The following is a 16,157-nucleotide window of genomic DNA, read 5'->3' on the forward strand; positions in this document are numbered from 1 at the left end:
AATATATTTTTTTATATTTTAATATTAATTTATAATATTTTAAAAGTTAATAAATTAATTATTTCTAAATATTTAATTTTTTAAGTTTTATTAGTATAATAATATAAAAATTATTTTTAAAATCTTTATTTCTTAATTTTAATATTTATATAAATTAATACTTTTAGTATAATTAAGATTATTATTCTTAAAATAAAAATATTATATAATTAAAAATTAATTTATTAATAAATATAGTGTAAATAATATTATATTTGTATAACAATATCTTTTTATAATTTTTACTAATTTATATAACTTTTTATTAAATTAAGTAATTTTTAATTAACTTGTCAAAAATTTCTAGATAGTAAATAAATTTTAAATTTATTATTATAGTATGTATACTAGATTACTAGTATCAATATACTATGTGACATATTAATATATATAACTTATTATTTTTATAGAGTATAAAGTATATTATAATATTATAGTTATTTTTAATATATATTATATAAATAATAAATACAAAATAATTTTTTATAGAGTATATGTATTTTTTATATAATATAAATAATTATTTATAAATATATGTAAAAAATTCGGTTCTACAGTTTGGTTCGGATCAGTACAAGACGGATCGGTTATAGTACGGTTATGGTATGGTTTTTACTAAAGAACCAGTACCATACCGTAATAGTAAAAAAATTTGGATCGGTTCAATTCGGTTATAAAAGTTTTCAGTTTTTTCTGGCTCGTACTTTCTAGACGGTTATCTTGGCTCAAGTGAATCACCGAGATCCATGCTCAGCCCTAACAAGCACCAACAGCCGAGGCACCACCACCTCCGCCACCGCCACCATCCCAACAGGATGAGTAGGGCAGTATTTCTTCATATTTATCTCTTTTCCTTTTTATACTTATTATGTTGCTTCCCAACTCTTTTATACACTATGGACAGTGTGTCCTTCAAGTGTGGGGCGGGTAAGCCGTTGTTTTGGCTTTTCTTTTCTTTTTCTTATGTTTTCTGATGAGCATAGTTTTACACATATTTGCTTACATATTATTGCGTATGTTCTTAGCAATTATTGTGCTTTTATTCCCAGATCACCCGTGTTTTGTGTTCTTTTGCATTTCAGGAACATTTATAGGACCATCATCGGTGTTTAAGCAATTATAGATCAATACGTGTGGAAACGGACAAGAATTCATCAAGATCAGACAAGAGCCCGAGTTGCACACATTGAGCACGGCCTGAGTCAAGGCCGTGCTGACCATCACGGCCTGGACTCCGGCCGTGACCAACCATCGAAACTTGGTCTTCAAAACAATGGTTTGAGCACGGTTTCCGTAGCCACCACGGCCTCCAGCACGGGGAGCAACACGGTCATGGTGAAACCATAGTTGGTGAGATCCACAATCTCAACACGGCATGGACTCCGGCCGTGCTGAGTTAAATATATAAGAAAAAATGAATTTTTCTTAAGGGGAGAGAGGGGAAAAAGAGTAATATAGAGCCCTGGCGGCTGGTTCGGTTTCTGCACAGTATTGAGTGCGAGAGAGAGTTGCGGGGAGTAAGAATCCCGGAATCGCAAGGTTCCGAGTGCAAAACCGTAGTGGAAGCAATTCAAGAGGCAGTTTGGGAGATTAATCAAAGTGTAGATCCAGATTTGGAGCTGTTCATCCAATTCGAGAGAAAAGGGTGTACATGTTTTATTTTCATTATTCTTTCATTGTAATTGATTTCCTAGATTGTTTTAAACATGAACATGTTTAGCTAGACTGATTTAATCCATTGGGATTTCTTTACTATGTTGGCTTGATATTATATTGTTGGATTGTTTGAGTTGGTTTTGTATTCTTCTTGTTTTCAGTATTAATAAGATTATGCATTATTCATGAGACGTTGTGAATTGTGATGTTTAGATTGCTTTATGAGATTGAGAAATCCGTTTGGCAATTGGAATTTTGAATAACAAGAACTGGTAAATAATTGCTTAGAGATAAGGATAATTAACTAGCCAGATTAAGAATTAACAAAGCTTAATAGAGGCGAATTAAAGCTTAATGCTAATTTAAGAATCAATCGTTAGGAAGAGATTCCAACTTTAGGTTATTAGGTTTAGGAATTCGGTTATCGAGAGAGAGAAACCGAATTCGGTTAAGAATTCATCCACGGGTAGCATAATTAGACTCATCGATCCTTTATCTTTTGTTCGGTTGCCAACTAGTTTAGATTCCCTTTGGGTTTGTCTTCTTGTCTTGATTATTTCATTTATCAATTACTCCTGCATCTCCCTCAGAACTTAGCTTGTAGTTAATAGTTAGTTTAGAATTTATTCATTATCCATTTTAGGTTAATATAACAAAGAACAAAGGAGTAACTCTGGGCTTTCACTTTCCCAAGGAATACGACCTTGATACTCGCCATTAGTGCTAGACTGCATCGATAGGTGCACTGCCTTAGATGTAGGTTGCATAAAGAGCCCATCAAGTTTTTGGCGCTGTTGCCGGGGAATGTTTGAAAACTAGAGTGAAATTTGCTATTTGTTAATTTAATCTTTCTTATTATTTTATTTTATTTGTACATATTTATTTAGTTTAAGTTTATGATTCAGATAGTGAATGATAAGGAGGTTCAATGCTAAATTCAAACTCTTTGTATGACACATTGGAAAATGGGATCAGGAACCAAGAGAGTGCTAAAAATTGGGATGCCCGTGCATCTTTAGATGCCTGAGTGGAATCATTTTGCAGGGCTACCGATCAACTCTCTTCTCCTATCCTTTCATCTCAAGTCTTTTGTGAATTTTGTTATGGTTTACATGTGTGTAATGATTGTCCATTGTATAGTGATGTTGCTCATTGTTCTTATAACTGTGAACAGGTGAATTATACGGGAAGTTAGCCAAATGACTCGTATGGAAGCACCTACAATCAAGAGTGGAGCACTCATTCACCCTTTGGATGGAGCTTAGATGGCCAAGAGCCACTAGGAATTCAGCAACTACATCAGCAGCCTAATCTTGCACCTTCAACTCAAGATGAAGAGTTAGTGTCAGAGGAGCTCATGATGAGGTTCATAACAAGTCTTGAGGAAAGATTCCAACAAACAGAGAGGGTACTTGAAGGTCAACAAGCCTCAATTAAGAACATAGAGCATCAAGTAGGCTTGATCTTTCAGTTACTAGTGGCAGAACAATGGGGAACTCCATCAAATGCTACTGAATCCGAGGAGCATTTGAGCGCCATCACTTTGCGTTCAGGTGAGAATTTTTCTGGTTTATCTACTATGTTTGACGATAATGCTTCTGTGCATGACGATTTCTTGAACATGGAGATGGAACCAGAAAAGGAAGAGGCAAACATAATCCCTCTGAAAGACTACCAACTGGAATGTACAGTTGATGATGCTGAGTTGCAGTTAGAGGAATTGTTGGTAGATTTTCCACAAGTCCCTTCGATGATGGAAGATGAGCACGAGTTATCCAATGAAGAAGTCTTGGAGGAGCTCGAGTTTCTTCTAGCAAGTGAACCAAGCCAGGGACTGAAGAAAACCATCGACACTCCTGAAGAGATTGCCCAACCATCGATCCTTCCAATTGTTGAAACTCCACCTTTCAAATTGGAAGAGCCCCTAGAGTATCATGACTACGTTCAATTATACGAGGAGCGAGTCTTGCCCATCATATTGGCAGCTTGCTTGATAGTCGGGAAGAGAAAATTGACGATTATCCCTCTAAGCGGATACTTTAAGACATTTGCTTGGAAGAAGGATGGATGGTCTTCGATCACGCCCATTTGCCTTTCACCATGAGTCCAGCTAAGAAGACTCATCACATAAAAAAGAAGCGCTTTTGGGAGGCACCCCAAACTTTATCTTTAATCTTTAATATTTTAACCTTTTATTTTGAAACATTTTATTAGTTTTAGTTTTCATATTTTCAGTTTCGATTTTATTTCTTTATTTTATTATTTTCAGATTCTACCGAGGAGGCACTGAATTTCCACAACATCAGCCTCGATGGATGATCAGGGCAGTCCCCTAGATCTTTTTATTTTTCTGCATTTATTTACTTTATTTTTCATACATGTCATGCACTTGGATTGTATTGCCTTTGTTCTCTTAGTTGAGCATTCCATGCGGGGTATCCATAACATTTTACACTGAGGACAGTGTGTTCTTCAAGTGTGGGGTGCTTATGGGTAAACCTTAATCTCTCATATGGATTTTTAATATATCTGAAATTGCTATGGCTAGGTGTTGTATATTTTTAGGGGATGTTAGGACACTGTGTTTTTATGCACTTGAGTATGCTATTTTTGAGCTGATTGATGATTTGATTTATAGAATTGTAGTTACTTTTCTTTGCTGTTGATTGTCCTTAGAAAACAATTTATGGTGTTTTACACATCAACCCTGCCGGGTTAAACCGGTGTTATTTAATTATTTTTTCGAATTGTCGAATTTTAACTTAGAACATTGATAATATCATATGCATGTGTTTCTTAAGTAATGATTCAATTAATGATGTTGTGAACCAACTGCACCTAATACCACACCTAAAAGTGAGATTTTGAGCCAGTTGGGCATTCATTATACTTATACTCTTTATATTTCTTGTTTGAGTGTGCATTATACTTAACTTTGCTTCTAGAACTTGCTTTGTAATGCGTGTTGAAGTTACATGAATATTATGAATACCATGAGATGATTTGGGCGATTTAGGATTCACTACATTTGACCAAAAGCCTATCACCTTATGTTTCCATTAGTTAGCCAGTTTTTGAGCCTTAACCTTTTCTTCATAATCTACACCTATACACTTCAATTATACCATTCTTTACATTTATCTTTCCTTTACCCTTATGCTGGAATTTCTTTCTGTGATTTATTCAACTTTATGTGAGATTAAAATGCTAGTTGCTATGTTGGTAAATTCACTAAATCTTTTTGATATTTTAAATGCTCCCTTTGATCCAATTTGTATTTGTTATTCTTTATGTTTATTCGAGTTGTATGCAGCGGTCGCTAATAAGCTGCTAGTTCATTATTATAAAAAAAAAGAAAAAAGAAAGAAAAAGAATATATAATAAAAAAATCTCTTTAATTATTTATCTTTTTATTGGATTTAGAGCATTTGCGAGCGTTATTCTATGAAGTAGGGATTTTAGTGAATGATTCTTTTTGTGATCTTAGGCATTTAATCCTTTGAGCATATACTATTGTTTATCGCACGAATTCCAGCACTTTCACACTTCTATCCAAATCTCCGTACCTTTACCTTAGCCCCATTTCAACCTTGGTAAAGACCTTTTGATTTTGGTATTTACTTATTCATAGTAGCGAAGATATGATTTATGAGCAAACTTATGGTGAGCGGGTCTTGTGCATTTGCTTTGAGGGATATGTTATTCACCTAATATACACTTTGAGCGACTTGAGTGATCCCTGTGAGGCATTGGTTCATGATGTTTGTGTTGAGTTGTCATTTAAGTTACTCATGCATTAATATTATTTCCATTCTTTGTTAATGATTTGTAATTTGATTTATGATTGAGTATCCTTTGAGATGTGTGAATACTCTCTGTTGTGGACTAGGGGCATAAACTGAAAGGAATTGCTAACTGTAGTTTTATGGGTTGAGTTGTTAATTGCTTGAGGACAAGCAATAGCTTAAGTGTGGGGTAATTTGATGAGCATAGTTTTACACATATTTGCTTGCATATTATTACATATGTTCTTAGCAATTATTGTGCTTTTATTCCCATATCACCCGTGTTTTGTGTTCTTTTGCATTTCAGGAACATTTATAGGACCATCATTGGTGTTTAAGCAATTATAGATCAATACGTGCGGAAACAGACGAGAATTCATCAAGATCGGACAAGAGCCCGCGTTGCACACATTAACCACGGCCTGAGTCAAGGCCGTGCTGACCATCACGGCCTGGACTCTGGCCGTGACCAACCATCGAAACTTGGTCATCAAAACAATGGTTTGAGCATGGTTTCCGTAGCCACCACGGCCTCTAGCACGGGGAGCAACACGGTCATGGTGAAACCCTAGTTGGTGAGATCCATAGTCTCAGCATGGCATGGACTCCGGCCGTGCTGACCAGCACGACCTTGAACACGGCCGTGCTGAGTTAAATATATAAGAAAAAATGAATTTTTCTTAAGGGGAGAGAGGGGGAAAAAGAGCAACATAGAGCCCTGGCTTCGGTTTCGCATGATTGAGTGCGAGAGAGTTCATGGGAGTAAGAATCCCAGAATCGCAAGGTTCCGAGTGCAAAACCGTAGTGGAAGCAATTCAAGAGGCAGTTTAGGAGATTAATCAAAGTGTAGATCCAGATTTGGAGCTGTTCATCCAATTCGAGAGAAAAGGGTGTACATGTTTTATTTTCATTATTCTTTCATTGTAATTGATTTCCTAGATTGTTTTAAACATGAACATGTTTAGCTAGACTGATTTAATCCATTGGGATTTCTTTAATATGTTGGCTTGATATTATATTGTTGGATTATTTGAGTTGGTTTTGTATTCTTCTTGTTTTCAGTATTAATAAGATTATGCATTATTCATGAGACGTTGTGAATTGTGATGTTTAGATTGCTTTATGAGATTGAGAAATCCGTTTGGCAATTGGAATTTTGCATAACAAGAACTGGTTAATAATGACTTAGAGATAAGGATAATTAACTAGCCGGATTAAGAATTAACAAAGCTTAATAGAGGCGGATTAAAGCTTAATGCTAATTTAAGAATCAATCGTTAGGAAGAGATTCCAACTTTAGGTTATTAGGTTTAGGAATTCGGTTATCGAGAGAGAGAAACCGAATTCGGTTAAGAATTCGTCCACGGGTAGCATAATTAGACTCACCGATCCTTTATCTTTTGTTCGGTTGCCAACTAGTTTAGATTTCCTTTGGGTTTGTCTTCTTGTCTTGATTATTTCATTTATCAATTACTCCTGCATCTCCCTCAGAACTTAGCTTGTAGTTAATAGTTAGTTTAGAATTTATTCATTATCCATTTTAGGTTAATATAACAAAGAACAAAGGAGTAACTCTGGGCTTTCACTTTCCCGAGGAATACGACCTTGATACTCGCCATTAGTGCGAGACTGCATCGATAGGTGCACTGCCTTAGATGTAGGTTGCATAAAGAGCCCATCATTTTCCGATTGTTGTTTGTTGTATTATTGATGATGTATATATCTAGGATACTTTGGATGTTTATTAGCTTTTTATTTATCTTCAAAAGATTGATAGTTATGATTGTGAGCATATGATTTTTCCTCCTTATTGTTTATTGCTTTTGGAATATTACTGAGCAATTTTTAGTTTAGCATAATGGCTGGGTTAAACTAGTGTTACTGGTCCATTCTTTAAATTAGTTAATTTAAATTTGATTAGTTGTTATGTTTTGTGTATGAGTTGATTAAATGATGATTTGATTGATGGTATTTGGATGCCTTATGCAAATGTACACACTTAAATTGTGAGTTTTTAAACCTAATTGAGCATACATCATAAATGCTCCTTTTTTCTTGTTTGAGTGTGCATTGTATTCTTCTTATTTCTAGAACTTTGTCGGTAATGCTTGTTGAGGTTACAAGAACAATCAAATATTATGAAATGATAAAGGTACTTAGGATTCACCATTGTAGCCAAAAGCCAACCTGTGAATATTTTTCATTAGTTAGCCAAGTTTGAACTTATCCACTTTCTTCATTTTTACCATTTTGCTTTATCATCACATTTGGTTAAGGCTTTCGTTTGTTGATCCCTACCCTATTTCTGGAAATTTTTACAATGTGTTCATTGAGTTGTTGGATAAAATACCGATTTTATTTGTACTTTGAATTCACTAAGTCCTTTAAAAATTTGGTTTAGATGCTCCCTTCAATCCAAAGTAATTCTGTTCTATTGTTTCTTATTGAAAAAAGAAAAGTTCTTTATTGAGTATTCATTCACTTTTCACTTTTTGAGCATCTTGTTTTAGAGACTTGGGAACTATAGTGAATTTAATTATCTTTGTTCGACATTTATCCTTTTTGAGCTGAAATTGTGGGTAAGGCATTGCAAAAGTCTAAAAATTATTTACACCTCACTTCCAAATTTCCTTAGCTAAACCTAAGCCCCATTCCAACCTTATGAAGACCCTTTGATTGTAATATTCGATTATTTACAGTAGCGGAGATGGGATTTATGAGCAAGCCTATTGTAAGTCAGTTGAATATAATTGCTTTGAAGGATTGATGACTACCTTTTAAACACCGATTGCATAGAGCGATCCCTTGTGAGGCATATGGTGTCTTAAATATTTTATGTTGAATGTATTATTTAATTTCTACATACATTAACATGATAATTACTCTTGTTTAGATTGCTAGTTTAGTTTTTGGTTGAGTTTCAATTTGGGATAGATTGAATGTTGCTTAATTGAAATCAAATGCATGAATATTTAAGGTGGGCTGATTGCATGTTTTTGATCTAAATTATTGATTGCTTGAGGACAAGCAAAAGCTTCTGTGTGGGGTGATTTGATATCCTTAATATTACACATGATTGCATTCTTGATTTTGAGTTGTTTTAAGGCAAATTATATGTTTTTGTATTATAATCATCCTATTTTAGTTTTCTTTGTATCTCATGTGTTTTTCTAGGTGCATCATCAAGGTTAGAGAGAAATCGGACCAAAATCGGGAAGAAATGGACGAATCGGGCCTGTTAGACTGTTCAACATGCTCGTGCTAAGAAGCACGGTTAGGGTCGGAGTGTGTGCTGAAATACCTTACCCATGGCGAGAAGAAGCGATTTGCAGCATGGTTTTTGAGAGTGATACCATATGCCCGTGTTGAGCAGCACGACCCAAATCCAAGTCGTGCTGAAGAAGGCAAGATGTACAATTTTAGATCAACACAACATGGATCCACCATCACAGCCTAAATCCATGCTATGTTGGATCCCAAAACCTAATTTAAAAGAAAAGAAAAAGAAAGAGAAGGGGATTCAGAGGATTCTTGAGAGATAGAATTTTGGGGTATTCAAGACAAACTTTGAGAGCAACATTCCAGACGATCAAGAAGAGGAAAACAGAGATGAATTCCACTTCAACATCATCCAGATAGCTGTTATTGAGGATTGGTTTGAAGATTCAAAAGGAAGGAGATCTTAAGCTGCAGAGATTGGATTCAGAGTTATTGAAGAGGGGATAGCATTTCCACCATTTGAGAAAAGGGTTGTACATGTTCTTTTTGATTCTTGTTTGCTTTATATTTGATTCTTGTATTAGTTTAATCATGAACATGTGTAAATAATCTTATTAAATACATTTGGGCATGATCTTTAGCTATGCTAGGCTTGTTTTATGCTTAATTGATTGAATTATTGATTTAAGATTGTAGTTTTCATTCAAGTATAATAAAATCTATTGTTTCTTCTTCATTGTTGAATCAATTTGAGAATTCTTTTGTAATTGAGAAATTCAATTGAGTTTCGACAACTACTTGTGTGATTAATCGATTTGCATCTTAGAAATAAGTGTAATAACTTACTAGAATAAGAACTAGACATTCTTATTAACTGTAATTTAGAGATTAATGTTATTTTAAAAGCAATTGTTAGGAAGAGATTCTAACTTTAGATCTTTAGGATTAGAAATTGGATAACTTAAGAGAGAGGCCAATTTATTTAAAAAATTATCCACAGATCACAATTCTTAATCAATCAATTCATAAATTATTGTTTTTAAGCCGACTAGCTAAAAGGATCCCCAATTGGGTTAACTCATTTCATTGTCTTTTTCAAATTTTCATTCTCTTTGTTAAAATTTAGTTTTCATTTGCATTCTTAATCATTTTTAGTTAATGATCTTCACCACCTTTTGATCGGTTAGATAATAAGAATAGCGTAATAGCAGTAGCTTCTTAGTTCCCATGGGATACAACATTGATACTTGCCATAGCTAGATTACATTCGATAAGTGCACTTGCTTGTAGATTGCTAGTCGTGTTTAGCCAACATCATTCATATTATTTGGTATTAGAGCTTCAGCTTCAAATCAGGTTTATTTATCCAATTCTCAATTCTTTATTTGTTTTCTTATTGTTTTTAATTTCTTTACCTTATTAAAAAAAAGAAGAAAATTTCAAAGAAGGCCAAAATTATCTTTGTTATACTGAAAGACTGAAAATTGATTTCTTATTGCTAAATGGTTTGGATTCAAGCAAAATACCATCCTAGCAAGTTCCTTTTTTTAATTCTATATATATTCCAGAAAAAGAGTGTTCATGCAATTTCTATTTGCACCTAATTAAAAAAAAAAGAGATTATTGTTTAATGCACAAAAGTGAATTGGGAATGTTCTTGTAACTACAAAATGTGATTCCTTGTTGAATCCCAATTTTTACCATTCCTTCACAATTATGGCAGCCTATACTTTGCTTTTTTTTTTTTCAATCAAGCCTTGTTTATTTGATTACTTTCTTTTATTTGATCCTTGTGTGCTGCATTTAAATTTTAAAAGATTAAATTTTAAGTTCTTGTATTGATTTGGTGAGTAATTTATTGTAATTGCTTGATTGCTTGTCTTAAGTTTTATAAGAACTTAAATAAAGGAATTTAAGTGGTAAAAGGCGAGTGATGAGTTCAAAAGAGGGTAAAAGCTTAATTTAGCGAAAACACGAGCGATTAATAACATCAAAGAGTGAAACACGTAAGGGAGAGACTTGGTGAGGTATCTTTTGTTTCTCTTTCTTGTTGGGCATGTTATACAACATGTCTCAAGATAAAGCAAAGGGCACTCAATGTGAGGAAGGACATGCAAATATGAAAACTCTATATGAAGTCCATCCAACAAATGATGGAGAAGATGGAGATGAGGTTCTCCGAGAGATTAAATGACTTTGAGGACAAATTTGACAAGTTTGAATCTCAAACTCAATGGGAGCATAGTACATGCAACAATTAATTCCATAGGAAGAGGGATATCTGAGATGATCAAGAAGATGATGACAAAGTGTCTAATTCTGGAAGATATGGGCATGCATGGCTTGACACAACCTAGGAAGCATCAAAATAAAAATTCCTAACTTTCAAAGCAAAAGTGACTTCGAAGCATACTTAGAGTGGGAGAAAAAGGTAGATTTCCTCTTCAAGTGCCATCACTATTCCGATAAGAAGAAGGTCAAATTAATCACCGATACGTTTACCAACTGTGCCTTAGTGTGGTGGTATCATTTGGTAACTAGTAGATGAAGGAATAGAGAGCCACCAATTGAGACATAAGAGGAGATGAACCGAATCATTCGAAAGAGGTTTTTTCCTTTATATTATTATAGAGATTTTCAAGTTCTTGTATAGGGCTCTAAAAGCGGGAAAAAGTAATACCAAGCAATATAGATGGTGATGATTAGAGCCAATGTTGAGGAGGACCGCGAAGCAACTATGGCAAGATTCCTGCCTGGACTAAACAAGAACATTGCTGACTTAGTGGAGCTACATCACTATGTCGACATGGAGGACATATTAGACATGGCGGTCAAAATTGAGAGGCAAGTGAAGTCTAAAAGAACTAAGAACAATTCAGCCTCCACTACCTCTACATGAAAGTCGACTTGGAAGGGAGGAGATAAAAGCTTCAACAAATCTAAAGAGTTCACTAAAGTTAATAAAGAAGGGGGGAATGTCAAAGCAAAAGAAAAAGAGAAGAGTGAGGGTCTAGTAACTAAAACAAGGAATCTGAAGTGTTTTAGATGCTTGGGATATGGGAACATAGCTTCAAATTGTCCAACCAAGCATATTGTGTACCTTAGGGGCGATGGTGAAGTTGTTAGCGAAAGTGAAGAAGATGAGATGCTTGAGTTAGAAGATGCAAGTGATAAGACCTTGCAAGAGCCTGCATATAGAGAGATGTTAGTAGCATATCAAGCCATGAACATGCAAGCTAAAGTAGAAGAGGAGGTGCAATGAGAAAACATCTTTTACACTAGATGCAAAGTGAAAGATAAGGTGTACAAAATGATCATTGATGGAGGAAGTTGTACCAACATTGCAAGCACCTTGTTAGTGGAGAAACTTGTGTTGCCCACTTTAAAGCATCCTCGACCATACACCTTATAATGGTTGAATTATTATAGAGAAGTGAAGATAAACAAGCAAGTGAGAATGGTGTTCACCATAGGCAAGTATGAAGATGAGGTTTTATGTGATGTAGTGCCTATGCATATGAGCCACATCCTTTTGGGGCGTCCTTGGCAATACGATAGGAAGGTCATTCATGATGGGTTTTCAAATAGGTACTCTTTTATTATGCATAATAAGCCTATTACCCTTGTACCTTTAACCCTCAAGGAAGTATATGAAGATTAAAAGATGATAAGAAAGAGAGAGATAAAGCACATGAAAAGAAAAGGCGCTTAAGTAAAATGAGATTTGTGTGGAAAAGAATGAGAGGAGTGAGACACGAGCAAGAAAAGGAGAGAATGAAAGGATGCACAATAAAAAGAAAAAGAGTGATGCAAATGTAAAAGGAGAGTTGAGTGTGGATAATAAAGAGGGAAAAAATTGAGCTTTTTTGCAAAAGAAAAAGATGTGAAAAAAGCTTTACTTTTGAAGCAGCCTATATATATACTTTTGTACAAAGAGGCTTTCTTGTGTAGTAACGAGCTTGACCCTTCTTTGCCTAGTTCTTTTGTGTCTCTTTTGCAAGAATTTGAAGATGTCTTTCTAGAAGAAGTCCTAAGTGGTTTACCGTCTATAAGAGGAATTAACACCAAATTGATTTCGTACCTAGCTCAACAATTCCAAATAGGCCAGCATATCGAAGTAATCCCCAGGAAACGAAGGAACTCCAAAGACAAGTTGAAGAGCTCTTGAGCAAAGGCTACATTAGAGAAAGCATGAGTCCATGTGCCGTACCTGTCTTACTTATGCCTAAAAAGGATGGAACTTGGCGTATGTGTGTCGATTGCTGGACCATTAACAAAATCACTATAAAGTATCGCCATCCTATTTTTAGATTAAATGACATTTTATATGAGTTGCATGGTTCTAGCATATTCTCTAAAGTTGATTTAAAAAGTGAGTATCATCAAATTCGCATGAAAGAAGGCGATGAATGGAAAACCACTTTTAAAACTAAACATGATTTATATGAGTAGTTAGTGATGCCATTTGGCTTAACTAATGCACCTAGTACCTTCATGAGACTAATGAATCATGTTAAGTGTGCTTTTATTGGTAAATTTATGGTTGTTTATTTTGATGATTTTCTTATTTATAGCAAATCCTTGAATGAGCATTTGGAACATGTGCACATGGTTTTGGATGTTTTGCACAAGGAGTGTTTGTATGCTAACCTCAAAAAGTATGAGTTTTGCACAGATAAGCTTGTTTTCTTAGGTTTTCTTATTAGTGCAAAAGGAATTAAGGTGGATGAGGAAAAGGTCATGACAATCAAGGAATGGCCGACGCCTACAAATGTTGGTGATGTTTAAAGTTTTCATGGATTGGCTAGCTTCTATAGATAATTCATGAAGGACTTTAGTACTCTTGCCTCACCCTTGACTGAAGTTATCAAGAAAAGTGTGGGATTCAAATAGAGGGAGGCGCAAGAACAAGCATTTAAGATGTTAAAGGAAAAGTTGATTTATGCTCCTTTACTTGCTCTTCCTAATTTTTCTAACACTTTTAAAATTGAATGCAATGCTTCAGGTTTAGGAATTGATGCTGTATTGATGCAAGAAGGGCGACCAATAACCTATTTTAGTGAGAAGTTGAATGGAGCCGCATTGAAGTACCCTACATATGATAAAGAGCTATATGCGTTGGTTAGGGCTTTGGAGACATGGCAATACTACCTTTGGTCGAAAGAATTTGTGATTCATACATATCATGAGTCCTTGAAGCACTTGAAAGGGCAAAACAAGCTCAATCGATGCCATGCGAAGTGGAGCGAGTTCATAGAGTCTTTTCCTTATGTAATTAAATACAAACAATGTAAGGATAATTTTATGGCTGATGCATTTTCAAGAAGGTACGCATTACTTGCTGCTCTATATGCCAAGTTATTAGGATTTGAGTACATTAAAGGCTTATATGAAAATGATAATGACTTTGGCAAAATGTATCAAGCATGTGAGAAAGTTACTTTTGATAAGTTCTATAGGCATGAAGGCTACTTGTTTAAAGAGAATAAATTGTGTGTACCTACATGTTCTATGCATGAGCTGCTTGTGCATGAAGCCCATGATTTTTAGCATTGCTAAGACTTTGGGTGTTTTACATGATCATTTTTATTGGTCTAACATGAAAAAAGATGTTGTTAGAATTTGTGATAGGTGTATTTTGTGTAAACAAGCCAAGTCTAAGACTAAACTACATGGTTTATATATGCCTTTTACCCGTGCCTAGTTCTCCTTGGATTGATATTTCCATGGACTTTGTGCTTGAATTACCTAGGACTAAGCATGGGCATGATTCTATTTATATTGTTGTTGATAGATTTTCTAAGATGTCACATTTCATTGCTTGTAGTAAAATCGATGATGCACAACATATCGCATGTTTGTTGTTTAAGGAGATTATGCGCTTACATGGTATTGCCAAAACCATTGTTAGTGATAGGGACACCAAGTTTTTTAGCTACTTTTAGAAAATTTTATGGGGAAAGTTGGGTACAAAATTTTATTTTCTACTTTGTCACCATCAAACTGATGGTTAAAGCGAAGTAGTTAACAAAACTTTGTCTCAATTACTTAGGACCATGATTAAGCAAAATTTGAAATCTTGGGAGGATTGCTTGCCGCAGATTGAATTTGCATATAATCGCAGTGTGCATTCTTCTACTAATTTTTGTCCTTTTGAGATTGTTTATGGCTTTATTCTATTAAGTCCTCTAGATTTAATTCCTTTACCTTTGAGAGAATAAGTGAATCTAGATGGCAAAAAGAAGGCAGAATTTGTGAAGGCGCTACATGAGAAAGTGCATGTAAACCTTGAAAGAAAGCTGAACAATATGCAAAACAAGCCAATAAAGGGCAAGTGAAAGTTGTCATGACCTGATCTATGGGCCCGTGACCGGCACTAGGGAATGGGTAGGCTTAGTGCCACCAAATCCCATAGTAAGCCTTAACCATCAAATTCTACATATTTAATTCAGTCTGCCAGCATAATTAGGCAAGACCTGAATTTACATAAAATTACAACTGATAAGTCTAAAATTTCTACTGCGGAGAATCTAAAATTTTACAAGTCAAACATACCAAAATCAATTACATCAACCCGCTGATGAAGAGTCAGGCTGTTAGATAAGAACTGCAAAAAGACTAACAATCACCTTAAAAACAGTGAAATTGAGACTGTCACACTCGAGAGTGAGTTAAAATCATATATCCCAAAAACGAATATGAACACTTCAATAAAATATTTGCTTAATTTAAAATAAAAATATATGTCATGCTATGCTTCTGCAAAATAAAATAAAATAAATTTTTATTTCATACCATGAAACAGAGTACTTCAGTAGAACCCTAATCCCAATACTAACATCTCGACTCTCTCATTCTAACAGACCTGGTGCCCAGAGAGCAAAGCTTGACCAGGGTCCTTAACTCCAGCCCGTTCACTTAATTATCACTATCAGTCTTAGCCTTTCGGCTCTCTTACTCCAATAAGACTGGCGCCAGAGAGCGAAGCTCGACCAGGGTCCTTAAGTCCAATCTGGTCACTTAGTTTTCAAATAAGCCGGTGCCCAGAGAGCAATGCTCGACCAAGGACCTTTACTTCGGCAAACTCACTTTACTCAGCCCAGAGAGTAATGCTCGACCATGGCAAGTCCTAAATTTACCTTTTTAAATTTACCCTTTTTGTTATCGGTCTTACATTCCTACCAGTGCGCACCCAGTCCTGATGCAACCCATCAAGTGGCATGCTCTACTGTCGACCCATTCCGAATCAACACACAATTAATAAAATCATAATGCAGAAAATGAAACATATATAAATAGCGAATAAATAAATAATTAAAATATTAAATCGTGTAATCAGAACTATTTTACAAAATCTTGGCATGACACATATAAACAGACATATGACTTTAACTCACAGTTCTGACGACCTCCTAGCTCTGCTCCGATGCCTTGGGTGGAGCGAGCTGAACTGACGAA

At 35.0% G+C, this 16,157-nt stretch overlaps 1 protein-coding gene across 1 annotated transcript; it reads left to right on the forward strand.

Moving 5' to 3' along the window:
- The first annotated feature begins 11,391 nt into the window (after positions 1–11,391).
- Positions 11,392–14,249, forward strand: LOC125369852. Its single transcript, XM_048373125.1, has 5 exons — positions 11,392–11,543; positions 11,805–11,903; positions 12,129–12,287; positions 12,803–12,945; positions 13,705–14,249. The coding sequence occupies exons 1-5, from the start codon at positions 11,392–11,394 to the stop codon at positions 14,247–14,249; spliced, it is 1,098 nt and encodes a 365-aa protein (XP_048229082.1).
- Positions 14,250–16,157: the final 1,908 nt, after the last annotated feature.

The sequence above is a fragment of the Ricinus communis genome, chromosome 4 (genome assembly GCF_019578655.1).
Source record: "Ricinus communis isolate WT05 ecotype wild-type chromosome 4, ASM1957865v1, whole genome shotgun sequence".
In the NCBI taxonomy this organism is placed as follows: domain Eukaryota; kingdom Viridiplantae; phylum Streptophyta; class Magnoliopsida; order Malpighiales; family Euphorbiaceae; genus Ricinus; species Ricinus communis.